Below are 14,224 nucleotides of genomic sequence, written 5' to 3'. Positions count from 1 at the left end.
ACAGTGCCTTCGGAAAATATTCAGACCCCTTGACTTTTTCCACATTTTGTTACGTTACAGCCTTATTCTAAAATTGATTAAATATAATAAAATACCTCAGCAATCTAGACACAATACCCCATAATGACAAAGCAAAAACAGGTTTTTAGAAATCTTTGCAAATGTATATATAAAAAAAAGTATACCAGTTTAATTTAAGAACATTTTGTTACGTTACAGCCTTATTTTAAAATTGATAAAATATTACACACGATACCCCATAAAAAAAAAATATATATAAATTTTTCCAAAGTTATTTATTTAAAAAAAACATACCTTATTTACAGATTTGAAATTCTGCACAGGTGCATCCTGTTTCCATTGATCATCCTTGAGATGTTTCTACAACTTGATTGGAGTCCACCTGTGGTAAATTCAATTGATTGGACATGATTTGTCTATATAAGGTCCCACAGTTGACAGTGCATGTCAGAGCAGAAACCAAGTCATGAGGTCGAAGGAATTGTCCATAGTGCTTCGAGACAGCATTGTGTCGAGGCACAGATCTGGGGAAGGCTACCAAAAAATGTCTGCAGCATTGAAGATCCCCAAGAACACAGTGGCCTCCATCATTCTTAAATGGAAGAAGTTTGGAACCACCAAGACAAATGGAGCAAGGGAGGTGACCAAGAACCCGATAGTCACTCTGACAGAGCTCTAGAGTTCCTCTGTGGACATGGGATAACCTTCCAGAAGGACAACCAACCATCTCTGCAGCACTCAGGCCAATCGGGCCTTAATGGTAGAGTGGCCAGACGGAAGTCACTCCTCAGTAAAAGGCACATGACAGCCCGCTTGGAGTTTGCCAAAAGGCACCTAAAGACTCTCAGACCATGAGAAACAAGATTCTCTGATCTGATGAAACCAAGATTGAACTCTTTGGCCTGAATGCCAAGAGTCACATCTGGAGGAAACCTGGCACCATCCCTACAGTGACGCATGGTGGTGGCAGCATCATGTTGTGGGGATGTTTTTCAGCGGCAGGGACTGGGAGACTTGTCAGGATCGAGGCAAAGTTGAATGGCGCCAAATACAGAGATCCTTGATGAAAATCTGCTCCAGAGCGCTCAGGTCCTCAGACTGGGGGTAAGGTTCACCTTCCAATGGGACAATGACACTAAGCACACAGCCAAAACAATGCAGGAGTGGCTTCGGGACAAGTCTCTGAATGTCCTTGAGTGGCCCAGCCAGAGCTCGGACTTGATACCGATCGAACATCTCTGTAGAGAGACCTGAAAATAGCTGTGCAGCAATGCTCTCCGTCCAATCTGACAGAGCTTGAGAGAATCTGCAGAGAAGGATGGGAGAAACTCCAAAATACAGGTGTGCCAAGCTTTTAGTGTCATACACATAAAGAATCAATGCTGTAATCGCCGCCACAGGTGCTTCAACAAAGTACAGAGTAAAGGGTCTGAATACTTACGTAAATGTAATTTTTCATTTTTATATATTTAATAAATTATCAAAAATGTCAAAACCTGTTTGTCATTATGGGGTATTGCGTTTAGATTGAGGGGGGGGGGGGGGCGATTTAATACATTTTAGAATTAGGCTGTAATGTAACAAAATGTGGAAAAAGTCAAGGGGCCTGAGTAATCCCGAAGGCACTGTATATAATATAGGCTACTGCATATTTTGCACGAAAGAAAAACATAGATGTAGCTAGCTATATGCTCTCTTGCGTAAATAAATGAAACTAGCTCCAGCAGGCTAATCATATTTAGGGTGAACTGTATTAATGTATTTTATTATATGGACTGGAATTACACACATCGTTCAAACCATGATAAAGCAGAAGAGAACATACTATTCTGGTGCAGCACATGCGGCCTACAAAGTTACAAGTATAGGCTAGCGAATTTGATACATTTTTAAATATATTAGGACCTATTTGTATAATTAGTAGGCTAACACATATACCTTTCATAATATTTACCCTAATGTTATTAGCCTACGTCCTCTTTCTCTCTCTATTGTTGCTTCATTCCTTCCTCACTTTCAACAGTTAAACGAAACAAGTTTTGTTGTCCGTATCTTCATCATTCTAATGTCATCCTTGAATAATATATGACTAGAATTAGATGCAGACGGCTGTCACTTCACAAAGATTGAATGGTTATGGGTCTGAATAAATAACTGCTATAGCTTACCACGATCGCGTGTTCGCTCTTCTTTCAAACTACCAGTGAGTTTTGTTGACTGCTGTAGGCTATTTAACATTCAACAAATAAGAGCTTGAGTTCATAGCCGTGGGAAGTAGTTTGGGGGTGAGGGTGCTGTGATTTTTTTGCCGTGGGGGAAGCGGAAAATAAATATATGCCGCTCCGAAGACTATATGAGTCCGCTAATACATGACTAGTAAAGGCCCAGTGCACTACTTTTGTGGGAAAAAAATGTCAACAAAATGTATTGGATTGTTTACCAGGATTTGTAACTTGAGTCTGATAATTATCTGTGCAAAACAGTTAATCTGATAATACTTTTTAAATCCAACTTATTTCTGTGTGAAAACTGAAATGGTCTATTAATTCATTTTCCATTTTAGTAGATACTCTTATCCAGAGCAACTTACAATAGTGAATGCATACATGTATTACTTTCTTGTACTGGTACCTCATGGGAATCGAACCCACAACCCTAGCATTGCAAGTGCAATGCTCTACCAACTCAGCCACATCATCACATCATCACAAACCACTTGAAAAAAAAATATTTTTCAAAAACAATTTGTTTTCTTATTAAAATATATTTTGACTTTTCAGGGGGTGTTGCAGCACCCTCAGCACCCCTACTTCCCATGGCTATGCTTGAGTCCATCTTCAAGTAGTCTATTGGTATAAGAAATGCAAAAAAAATGTATGTCCAGCAAGCTATTCTAGTCTAGCTTTTCCTGCATGGGACTCCAAGAGCAAAGGAGCATTTTTTAAGAAGAGAGGCCAGCGGAGCACAGGCTTGTGCGTATTGCGCAAGTGACAGAGGCTATAAATTAGAAACTTATTATGCATAACCTATCATTAATTAGCTAAATATAAGGCTAATACTGCATTGAAAAAAGGTAGGATAGGACATCTATATATATAGGGCTATATATCATCGCAGCTAGCTAACTGCAACCGAGTGGCTTCTGTTAGCTAACGCCTCTGTCCCGAAGCAAGCACCAGTTAGCCTTTAGCTAGCCTCGAGCTAGGCCCATATACCAGCTAATTCTTGGACTACAATACCTTTTTTGCCAATTGGCCTGGACCCTTTATTGTTGACACGTAGCCCCGCCGATCCATCACGACTGGTCTCCCGACGTAATCGTCCGATGTAGTCTCAACAGGCTTTTCTGTTAAGATGTCACCGAAGACCCATCTGCTAGCCCATGCCCGCTAGCTTTCTGAACGCCGTGTCTCCCGCTCACCTAGCGTAGTAGTGACTACCGAAAGGTTCCCTGACTCACCTATTGCTGCTCATTGGACCCTATGATCACTCGGCTACACAGCTGATGCCCCCTGGACTGTTGCAATAACCCGGTACCTCATTTTGTTTATCTGTCGGTCCCAGCCTCGAACTCAGGTCCTGTATGTACCTAACTAACCTGCTCTACCCATTCATTGCCATTAACCCATTGTTGTCTTAGCTCTCCCGATCAACACCTGTGATTGCTTTATGCCTCTCTCTAATGTCAACATGCCTTGTCTACTGCTGTCTCGGCTAGTTCTAATTGATTTATTTCACTGTAGAGCCCCCAGTCCTGCTCAACATGCCTTAGATAGCTCTTTTGTTCCACCCCCCACACATGCGGAGACCTCACCTGGCTTAATTGGTGCCGCCAGAGACGAAACCTCTCTCATCGTCACTCAACGCCTAGGTTTACCTCCACTGTACTCACATCCTACCATACCCTTGTCTGTACATTATGCCCTGAATCTATTCTACCAAGCCCAGAAATCTGCTCCTTTTATTCTCTGTTCCCAACGCAGTAGACAACCAGTTCTTATAGCCTTTAGCCGTACCCTTATCCTACTCCTACTCTGTTCCTCTGGTGATGTAGAGGTTAACCCAGGCCCTGTAGCCCCCAGTACCACACCTATTCCCCAGGTGCTCTCATTTATTGACTTCTGTAACCGTAAAAGCCTTGGTTTCATGCATGTTAACGTCAGAAGCCTCCTCCCTAAGTTCGTTTTATTCACTGCTTTAGCACACTCCTCAAACCCGGATGTCCTAGTCGTGTCTGAATCCTTTCCAGAAATAAGTCTCTCACTGTTGCCGCTTGTTATAGACCCTCTTCATCCCCCAGCTGTGCCCTGGATACCATATGTGAATTGATTGCCCCCCATCTATCTTCAGAGTTTGTACTGTTAGGTGACCTAAACTGGGATATGCTTAACACCCCGGCCGTCCTACAATCTAAGCTAGATGCCCTCAATCTCACACAAATTATCAAAGAACCTACCAGGTACAACCCTAAATCCGTAAACACGGGAACCCTCATAGATATCATCCTGACCAACTTGCCCTCTAAATACACCTATGCTGTCTTCAACCAGGATCTCAACAATCATTACATCATTCCCTGCATCCGTAATGGGTCCACGATCAAACGACCACCCCTCATCAATGCCAAAAGCTCCCGAAAACACTTCAGCGAGCAGGCCTTACTAATCGACCCAGCCCGGGTATCCTGGAAGGATATTGACCTCATCCCGTCAGTAGAGGATGCCTGCTTTTCTCACCAACCTAAATAAGCATGCCCCATTCAAAAATGTAGAACTAAGAACAGACAGTTGAAGTCGGAAGTTTACATACACCTTAGCCAAATACATTTAAACTCCGTTTTTCACAATTCCTGACATTTAATCCTAGTAAAAATTGCCTGTCTTAGGTCAGTTAGGATCACCACTTTATTTTAAGAATGTGAAATGTCAGAATAATAGTAGAGAGAATGATTTATTTCAGCTTTTATTTCTTTTATCACATTCCCAATGGGTCAGAAGTTTACATATACTCAATTAGTATTTGGTAGCATTGCCTTTAAATTGATTAAAGTTTGTCAAACTTTCAGGTAGCCATCCACAAGCTTCCCACAATAAGTTGGGTGAATTTTGGCCCATTCCTCGTGACAGAGGTGGTGTAACTGAGTCAGGTTTGTAGGCCTCCTTGCTCGCACACGTTTTTTCAGTTCTGCCCACAAATTTTCTATGGAATTGAGGTCAGGGCTTTGTGATGGCCACTCCAAGACCTTGACTTTGCCACCCCCGATCTTCACGGTTGGGATGGTGTTCTTCGGCTTGCAAGCCTCCCCCTTTTCCTCCTAACATAACAATGGTCATTATGGTCAAAAAGTTATATTTTTGTTTCATCAGACCAGAGGACATTTCTCCAAAAAGTACGATATGCGCAGTAGCAAGCAGTAGTCTGGCTTTAAAAAAAAAAATTATGCGGTTTTGGAGCAGTGACTTCTTCCATGCTGAGCGGCCTTTCAAGTTATGTCGATATAGGACTCGTTTGACTGTGAATATAGATACTTTTGTACCTGTTTCCTCCAGCATCTTCACAAGGTCCTTTGCTGTTGTTCTGGGATTGATTTGCACTTTTCGCACCAAAGTATGTTCATCTCTAGGAGACAGAACGTGTCTCCTTCCTGAGCGGTGTGATGGCTGCGTGGTCCCATGGTGTTTATACTTGCATACTATTGTTTGTACAGATGAACGTGGTACCTTCAGGCGTTTGGAAATTGTTCCAAGGATGAACCAGACTTGTGGAGGTCTACACATTTTTTTGCTGAGGTCTTGGTTGATTTATTTTGATTTCCCCATGATGTCAAGCAAAGAGGCACTGAGTTTGAAGGTAGGCCTTGAAATACATCCACAGGTACACCTCCAATTGACTCAAATGATGTCAATTAGCCTGTCAGAAGCTTCTAAAGCCATGACATAATTTTCTGTAATTTTCCAAGCTGTTTAAAGGCACAGTCAATTTAGTGTATGTAAACTTCTGACCCAATGGAATTGTGATACAGTGAATTATAAGTGAAATAGTCTGTCTGTAAACAATTGTTGGAAAAATAACTTGTGTCATGCACAAAGTAGATGTCCTAACCGACTTGCCAAAACTATAGTTTGTTAACAAGAAATCTGTGGAATGGTTGAAAAACAAGTTTTAATGACTCCAACCTAAGTGTATGTAAACTTCTGACTTCAACTGTATAGCCCTTGGTTTACTCCAGACTTGACTGCCCTTGACCAATACATAAACATCCTGTGGCGTACTGCATTAGCATTGAATAGCCCTCGCGATATGCAACTTTTCAGGGAAGTTAGGAACCAGTATACACAGTCAGTTAGGAAAGCAAAGTCTAGCTTTTTCAAACAGAAATTTGCATCCTGTTGCAAAATATTCCAAAAGTTTTTCGGACACTGTAAAGTCCATGGAGAATAAGAGTACCTCCTCCCAGCTGCCCCCTACACTGAGGCTAGGAAACACTGTCACCACCGATAAATCTACAATAATCAAGAATTTCAATAAGCATTTTTCTATGGCTGGCCATGCTTTCCACCTGGCTACACCTACCCAGGCCAACAGCTCTGCAACCCCCACAGAAACTTGCCCAAGCGCCCTGCTCCTCCTTCACTCAAATTCAGATAGCTGATGTTCTGGAATATCTGCAAAATCTGGACCCCTACAAATCAGCTGGGCTAGATAATCTGGACCCTCTCTTTCTAATATTATCCGCCGCAATTGTTGCAACCCCTATTACTAGCCTGTTCAACCTCTCTTTCGTATCATCTGAGATTCCTAAAGATTGGAAAGCTGCTGTGGTCATCCCCCTCTTCAAAGGGGAGACACTCTAGACCCAAACTGTTACAGACCTATATCTATCCTGCCCTGCCTTTCTTAAGTCTTCGAAATCCAAGTTAACAAACAGATCCCCAACCATTTCGAATCCCTCCGTACCTTCTCCGCTATGCAATCTGGGTTTATAGCTGGTCATGGGTCCACCTCAGCCACGCTCAAGGTCCTAAACGATATCATAACGGCCATCGATAAAAGACAGTACTGTGCAGCCGTCTTCATCGACCTGGCCAAGGTTTTCGACTTTGTCAATCACTGCATTCTTATTTTTTTTTATTTTTTATTTTTTTTATCCCATTTTCTCCCCAATTTTCGTGGTATCCAATCGCTAGTAATTACTACCTTGTCTCATCGCTACAACTCCCGTACGGGCTCGGGAGAGACGAAGGTCGAAAGCCATGCGTCCTCCGAAGCACAACCCAACCAGCCGTACTGCTTCTTAACACAGCGTGCCTCCAACCCGGAAGCCAGCCGCACCAATGTGTCGGAGGAAACACCATGTACCTGGCCCCCTTGGTTGGCGCGCACTGTGCCCGGCCCGCCACAGGAGTCGCTGGAGCGCGATGAGACAAGGATATCCCTACCGGCCAAACCCTCCCTACCCCGGACGACGCTATGCCAATTGTGCGTCGCCCCACGGACCTCCCGGTCGCGGCCGGCTGCGACAGAGCCTGGGTGCGAACCCAGAGACTCTGGTGGCGCAGTTAGCACTGCGATGCAGTGCCCTAGACCACTGCGCCACCCGGGAGGCCCAATCACTGCATTCTTATCGGCAGACTCAACAGCCTTGGTTTCTCAAATGACTGCCTTGCCTGGTTCACCAAATACTTCTCAGATAGAGTTCAGTGTGTCAAATCGGAGGGCCTGTTGTCCGGACCTCTGGTAGTCTCTATGGGTGTGCCACAGGGTTCAATTCTCGGGCAGACTATTTTCTCTGTATATATCAATGATGTCGCTCTTGATGCTGGTGATTCTCTGATCCACCTCTACGCAGACGACACCATTCTGTATACTTCTAGCCCTTCTTTAGACACTGTGTTAAAAACTTTTTACAGATAGCCCCCTTTTTTAAAAACATTTTTCCCTAAATGACATACCCAAATCTAACTGCCTGTAGCTCAGGCCCTGAAGCAAGGATATGCATATTATTGGTACCATCTGAAAGGAAACACTTTGAAGTTTGTGGAAATGTGAATTGAATGTACCCTCGTAAAACTGACTATCCTACCAATCTTTTACTTCGGCGATGTCATTTACAAAATAGCCTCCAACACTCTACTCAGCAAATTGGAAGTAGTCTATCACAGTGCCATCCGTTTTTGTCACCAAAGCTCCATATACTACCCACCACTGCGACCTGTATGCTCTCGTTGGCTGGCCCTCGCTTCATATTCATTTACATTTAAGTCATTTAGCAGACGCTCTTATCCAGAGCAACTTACAAATTGGAAAGTTCATACATATTCATCCTGGTCCCCCGTGGGAAATGAACCCACAACCCTGGCGTTGCAAGCGCCATGCTCTACCAACTGAGCCACACGGGACCACGTCGCCAAACCCACTGGCTCCAGGTCATCTATAAGTCTTTGCTAGGTAAAGCCCCGCCTTATCGCAGCTCACTGGTCACCATAGCAACACCCACCCGTAGCACGCGCTCCAGCAGGTATATTTCACTGGTCATCCTCAAAACCAACTACTCATTTGGCCGCCTTTCCCTCCAGTTATCTCCTGTCAATGACTGGAACGAACTGCAAAAATCTTGCAGATATAAGCTGGAGACTTATATCTCCCTCACTAACTTTAAGTATCAGCTGTCAGAGCAGCTTACCGATCACTGCACCTGCACACAGCCCATCTGTAAATAGCCCATCCAACTACCCTCATCCCCATATTGTTATTTATTTTTGCTCTTTTGCACCCCAGTATCTCTACCTGCACATCATCATCTGCACATCTATCACTCCAGTGTTAATGCTAAATTGTAATTATTTTGCCACTATGGCCTATTTATTGCCTTACCTCCCTAATCTTACTACATTTGCACACACATATAGATTTGTCTATTGTATTATTGACTGTACGTTTGTTTATTCCATATGTAACTCTGTGTTGTTTGTGTCGCACTGTTTTGCTTTATCTTGGCCAGGTCACAGTTGTAAATGAAAACTTGTTCTCAACTAGTCTACCTGGTTAAATAAAAAAATATATACACTGCTCAAAAAAATAAAGGGAACACTTAAACAACACAATGTAACTCCAAGTCAATCACACTTCTGTGAAATCAAACTGTCCACTTAGGAAGCAACACTGATTGACAATAAATTTCACATGCTGTTGTACAAATGGAATAGACAAAAGGTGGAAATTATAGGCAATTAGCAAGACACCCCCCAAAACAGGAGTGATTCTGCAGGTGGTGACCACAGACCACTTCTCAGTTCCTATGCTTCCTGGCTGATGTTTTGGTCACTTTTGAATGCTGGCGGTGCTCTCATTCTAGTGGTAGCATGAGACGGAGTCTACAACCCACACAAGTGGCTCAGGTAGTGCAGTTCATCCAGGATGGCACATCAATGCGAACTGTGGCAAAAAGGTTTGCTGTGTCTGTCAGCGTAGTGTCCAGAGCATGCAGGCGCTACCAGGAGACAGGCCAGTACATCAGGAGACGTGGAGGAGGCCGTAGGAGGGCAACAACCCAGCAGCAGGACCGCTACCTCCGCCTTTGTGCAAGGAGGTGCACTGCCAGCGCCCTGCAAAATGACCTCCAGCAGGCCACAAATGTGCATGTGTCTCCTCAAACGGTCAGAAACAGACTCCATGAGGGTGGTATGAGGGCCTGACGTCCACAGGTGGGGGTTGTGCTTACAGCCCAACACCGTGCAGGACGTTTGGCATTTGCCAGAGAACACCAAGATTGGCAAATTCGCCACTGGCGCCCTGTGCTCTTCACAGATGAAAGCAGGTTCACACTGAGCACATGAGCACATGTGACACAGTCTGGAGACGCCGTGGAGAACGTTCTGCTGCCTGCAACATCCTCCAGCATGACCGGTTTGGCGATGGGTCAGTCATGGTGTGGGGTGGCATTTCTTTGTGGGGCCGCACAGCCCTCCATGTGCTCGCCAGAGGTAGCCTGACTGCCATTAGGTACCGAGATGAGATCCTCAGACCCCTTGTGAGACCATATGCTGACACATGCACATTTGTGGCCCGCTGGAGGTCATTTTGCAGGTCTCTGGCAGTGCACCTCCTTGCACTAAGGCGGAGGTACCGGTCCTGCTGCTGGGTTGTTGCTCTCCTACGGCCTCCTCCACGTCTCCTGATGTACTGGCCTGTCTCCTGGTAGCGCCTGCATGCTCTGGACACTACGCTGACAGACACAGCAAACCTTTTTGCCACAGTTCGCATTGATGTGCCATCCTGGATGAACTGCACTACCTGAGCCACTTGTGTGGGTTGTAGACTCCGTCTCATGCTACCACTAGAGTGAGAGCACCGCCAGCATTCAAAAGTGACCAAAACATCAGCCATGAAGCATAGGAACTGAGAAGTGGTCTGTGGCCACCACCTGCAGAATCACTCCTGTTTTGGGGGGTGTCTTGCTAATTGCCTATAATTTCCACCTTTTGTCTATTCCATTTGCACAACAGCATGTGAAATTTATTGTCAATCAGTGTTGCTTCCTAAGTGGACAGTTTGATTTCACAGAAGTGTGATTGACTTGGAGTTACATTGTGTTGTTTAAGTGTTCCCTTTATTTTTTTGAGCAGTGTATATATCAATCTAGAACAGGATCATCTATTTTGGGTGGAGTTAATGGAGAGAGTGCTCAAGACTGCGAGAGAGTGCTGTGAGATGGGCTGTCTGTCCCCACCCTGAGCATTGATGATTCATCATGCAGAGGCCGCAGAGAAGCCAGATTTAAACATTGCATATCATTTAACAGTTCAATTTCACGCCATGCTGTATATAAATAATTTATTATAATTGACCGGATTCTCGCAGCTATTTATTCCGCGAAAAGGGAGCGGTTTTGGGCTGTAAATCCCGGTAAATCTCGGTAATCGGGTTCCCACCCATCAACCCTAGTCACTGCCCACCTTGACTCTGCTAAGGTTGCAAATCCTATTGGAAGGGAACAGGCAGGAAATATGAAATCCTTCAACCAGGACTTCTGGACATCTTTGGGAAGGTAACCAGAATGGTAGTTTGTTACAATACTGATCCTGCTTATGATGTAGAACAACTTTGTTTCTCCTCCAGATCCAGATATACCAGAGGCTCCTACGTCCCAGCCAACAGAGATCTGCATATACCGTGAGTGCAGTACCTCACTGCTCATTGAGCTTGTAATATATATATATTTTTTAAATCTCTAACTCTCTAAATTCGAGCTCATGCTAGGCCATATACTGTATGTATCCAGCTGTTAAAGTTTTTTTTAAGGATCTTCCATCCTTAACAACTAAAGTGAAGAGGGACAAGAAAGTAAAGAGGAGAGATGCTGTTTTAGAAGGGCGTGGGACAGATTCAAACCCATGCCAGCATTGGCATACAGTACATGTGTGCTTTGAAGGCAGCAGGAGTAACTGCTAGTCTAGACCACCCCAGGCTACTAAAGTGTTTCTTTTCCATCTCTATTTCAGCGATGGACCCCTACTACCCAGAGGAAGTGGAGAATAGCGAGCTGGGTGGCCCAGGCAACATGCTGAAAACCCTGGACCCCATTCTCATCACCATCATCGCTATGAGCGCTCTGGGGGTTTTCCTGGGAGCCATCTGTGGTGTTGTCCTCTACTGTGCCTGCTCGCACGGCCACATGTCCGACAGCAGGAACTTGTCGGCTCTGGAGAACTATAACTTTGAGCTGGTGGACGGCGTCAAGCTAAAGAAGGACAGCAAGCTAAATGCACAGAACAGCTACTCAGAGGCGTGAGCGTCATCCTCTGAGGGAAGAGAACACAAGCAGCCTCATAGCTGGAGGAACTAGACCACCGGACGGAGGGTTGTGAGTTGTGACTCAAGTGTTATCCTATTCCTTATATAGTGCACTATGTAGGGGATAGGGTGGCATTTGGGATGCAGCTGGCTTTAGTGATGGTGGGAGGTTGTGACTGAGCCATGCTATTCTCAGGAGCTGCAGTGAAAGGAACCTACCCGTAGTGGGCACTGTGTATAATAAAACGTGTACAGCAAAAATGATTCTTTAGTTTTTTGTTTGTTTTGCGACGTGCTTTGTTTTTCTGTAATCAGATGCTGGTGATGAGACCAATTGAGATGGAAGTATTTATCATGTTTTTGTTATTTTTCTTCTGGAAGGATAGGATATTTTATTTTTCATCAGAGGTCATTATTATTTCACAGAAATAGCATAGAAACGTATATTCACTATCCTGATGCGTGGCTCTTCGGCTGGTCATGTTATCAGTTTGTATGTCTGCATCGATTTGTGCATCTTGTTTGTGTGTGTGTGCGTGCATGTACGTGTGCGTGCGTGAGCAAGTGTATGTGTATGCATGTGTGTATGCATCCAGAGGGTGCTTGCCCTGGCCCTAGACCTGTGTCTAGTTCCACAGTGCCTTTTTGAAAGTTTCTGTTGCCTTTTCTCCACTGATTCTGTTCTGATCATAGCAGTATGTTAGGTTGGTAGAGCAGGGTCAGATTGGCAGGATTCCATGCCATCCCTCCATAGCACATGACACATCCAACTTATTGTACATAGGTTTTAATATATTTGAGCGCCTTTATAAAAAGAGACAAAATGCTGCAGTATCCTTTCTTTGTGGTTTATGTATCATAGGCAATGTTATCTGGCTGTCATCATGTATGTAATAGGCATTTTGTGTTGTTATGTTCCATTGGTGCTCTCCCAATGCTGCCTGGGAAATGAGGGTTATTATAGCCAATGGTTATGGCCTTTTGAGAGATGTTCAGATTCAGCCATGATCATCAGTATTGAGCCTTATTAATAGGGGCAACAATTGGTTACAAAGGCCTAACAAGGAGAGAGTGAAGAAGTGTCAAATGGCACCCTATTCCCTAAAGAGTGCATTACTTTTGACCAGAGCCCTATGGGCTATATAAAAGTAGTGTACTATATATGGAATATGGTGGTATTTAGGACGTATTCAGACAACAGACTGGGCGGCTGAAGCATCTCTACGAAGAAAATGCAATCACAGTGCTATGACAATACCTGGGACATTATGGGCCAGTTTCTCAGACATAGATTCAGAATCTCGTTGAGAATGCTTTCAAGTCCTGGACTAGGCTTAATCTATGTCTGGGAAACCGGCCCTACATCTCTGTGGTGGAATGATGGCCCTTGATAGAATGAAAGAGACTCTTATGACGTCATGCTGTTTTCATGTACTGTAGCCTACATCCTCTTTGCTCTCCTTTTTGTCTGTATTGAATGTTCATGTGAAGAGTTCAGACAAAACAAAGTACTGTATAAAATGGCGAAGACATAGATCCATGGTTTAATCAATGGATGTGATGTAGCTATGCTGTTTATTCCTTCCGCCGGGGTCTATGAGCTTCTATGTTTAGATTCTTTCATGTTTTCTTCATGCGGGGTAGCTAGTTAAACAGATGTTTCATAGCTCTGCTTCGAGCTCATAACAGTATTCCACATTCCATAGGATTAGAATGATTGGAATTTAAATGAGTCATTCTATTTGTATGGTTCCACCACTTGTTAAGGCATAATGTTTTGGTGTAGTCTTCGTCAATAGGAAAGGATGCTGCAGCAATAGATGTGAAAACAATGTTGCACTGATATGTTTAAAAGATCTTTGTGTTGTTTATGATATTGACTTGTGAAAAAAGAGAAAGAAAGCAAAAGAAGGATAAGACAGTGTTACAGATAACTCTTTTATATGGTTTCAGATGATATAGTTCTGAAATGTACAATTATGGAGATGTTTTTCATTATTGAAAAAGCTATACATGTATCTTTACTTACGTAATGTTTAACTTGGTATGTTATATCACCTTGTGTTTTTTGTACTGTCACAAATGTCTGTGCCATTTTTTTTCTACAAAATGTTTGATTTTCAATACTGCTTCTGTAATTTGCCGTCCCAGATAAAAAAGAAAAAAAGAAGTTAGCAGTTGAGGCCTTAATGACTCAAGTAATGTTTCTTTACTTGGACTCCGTCCCAAATGTCCCTATTCCCTATATAGTGCACCCATAGGGCTCTGGTCAAAGGTAGTGCACGGTGTAGGGAATAGGGTGCCATTTGACTCCCTGGTCAGCTTCTACCCATCTGTCTATGTTGTTTCTGACTCTGATCAATGACTACTACATTCCAAAGAATTGGATCAAATAAATGTTTGAATAAGA

The 14,224-nt window shown here is 43.7% G+C and overlaps 1 protein-coding gene across 1 annotated transcript in view; it reads left to right on the top strand.

The window, feature by feature from the left end:
• LOC129823658 (neuropilin-1a-like) overlaps positions 1–14,224 on the top strand; it is a 71,623-nt gene extending 57,399 nt beyond the window's left edge. Inside the window, exons 17-18 of the mRNA XM_055882539.1 lie at positions 11,140–11,193; positions 11,523–14,224. Of these exons, the coding sequence (XP_055738514.1) occupies positions 11,140–11,193; positions 11,523–11,812 (344 nt within the window). The 3' untranslated portion in view covers positions 11,813–14,224. The remainder of the gene's footprint in view (positions 1–11,139; positions 11,194–11,522) is intronic.

This window comes from Salvelinus fontinalis, chromosome 26 (genome assembly GCF_029448725.1).
Source record: "Salvelinus fontinalis isolate EN_2023a chromosome 26, ASM2944872v1, whole genome shotgun sequence".
Taxonomy (NCBI): domain Eukaryota; kingdom Metazoa; phylum Chordata; class Actinopteri; order Salmoniformes; family Salmonidae; genus Salvelinus; species Salvelinus fontinalis.
The sequence above is the reverse complement of the archived record's forward strand: the minus strand, read 5'-3'. Positions and strand labels throughout refer to the sequence as shown.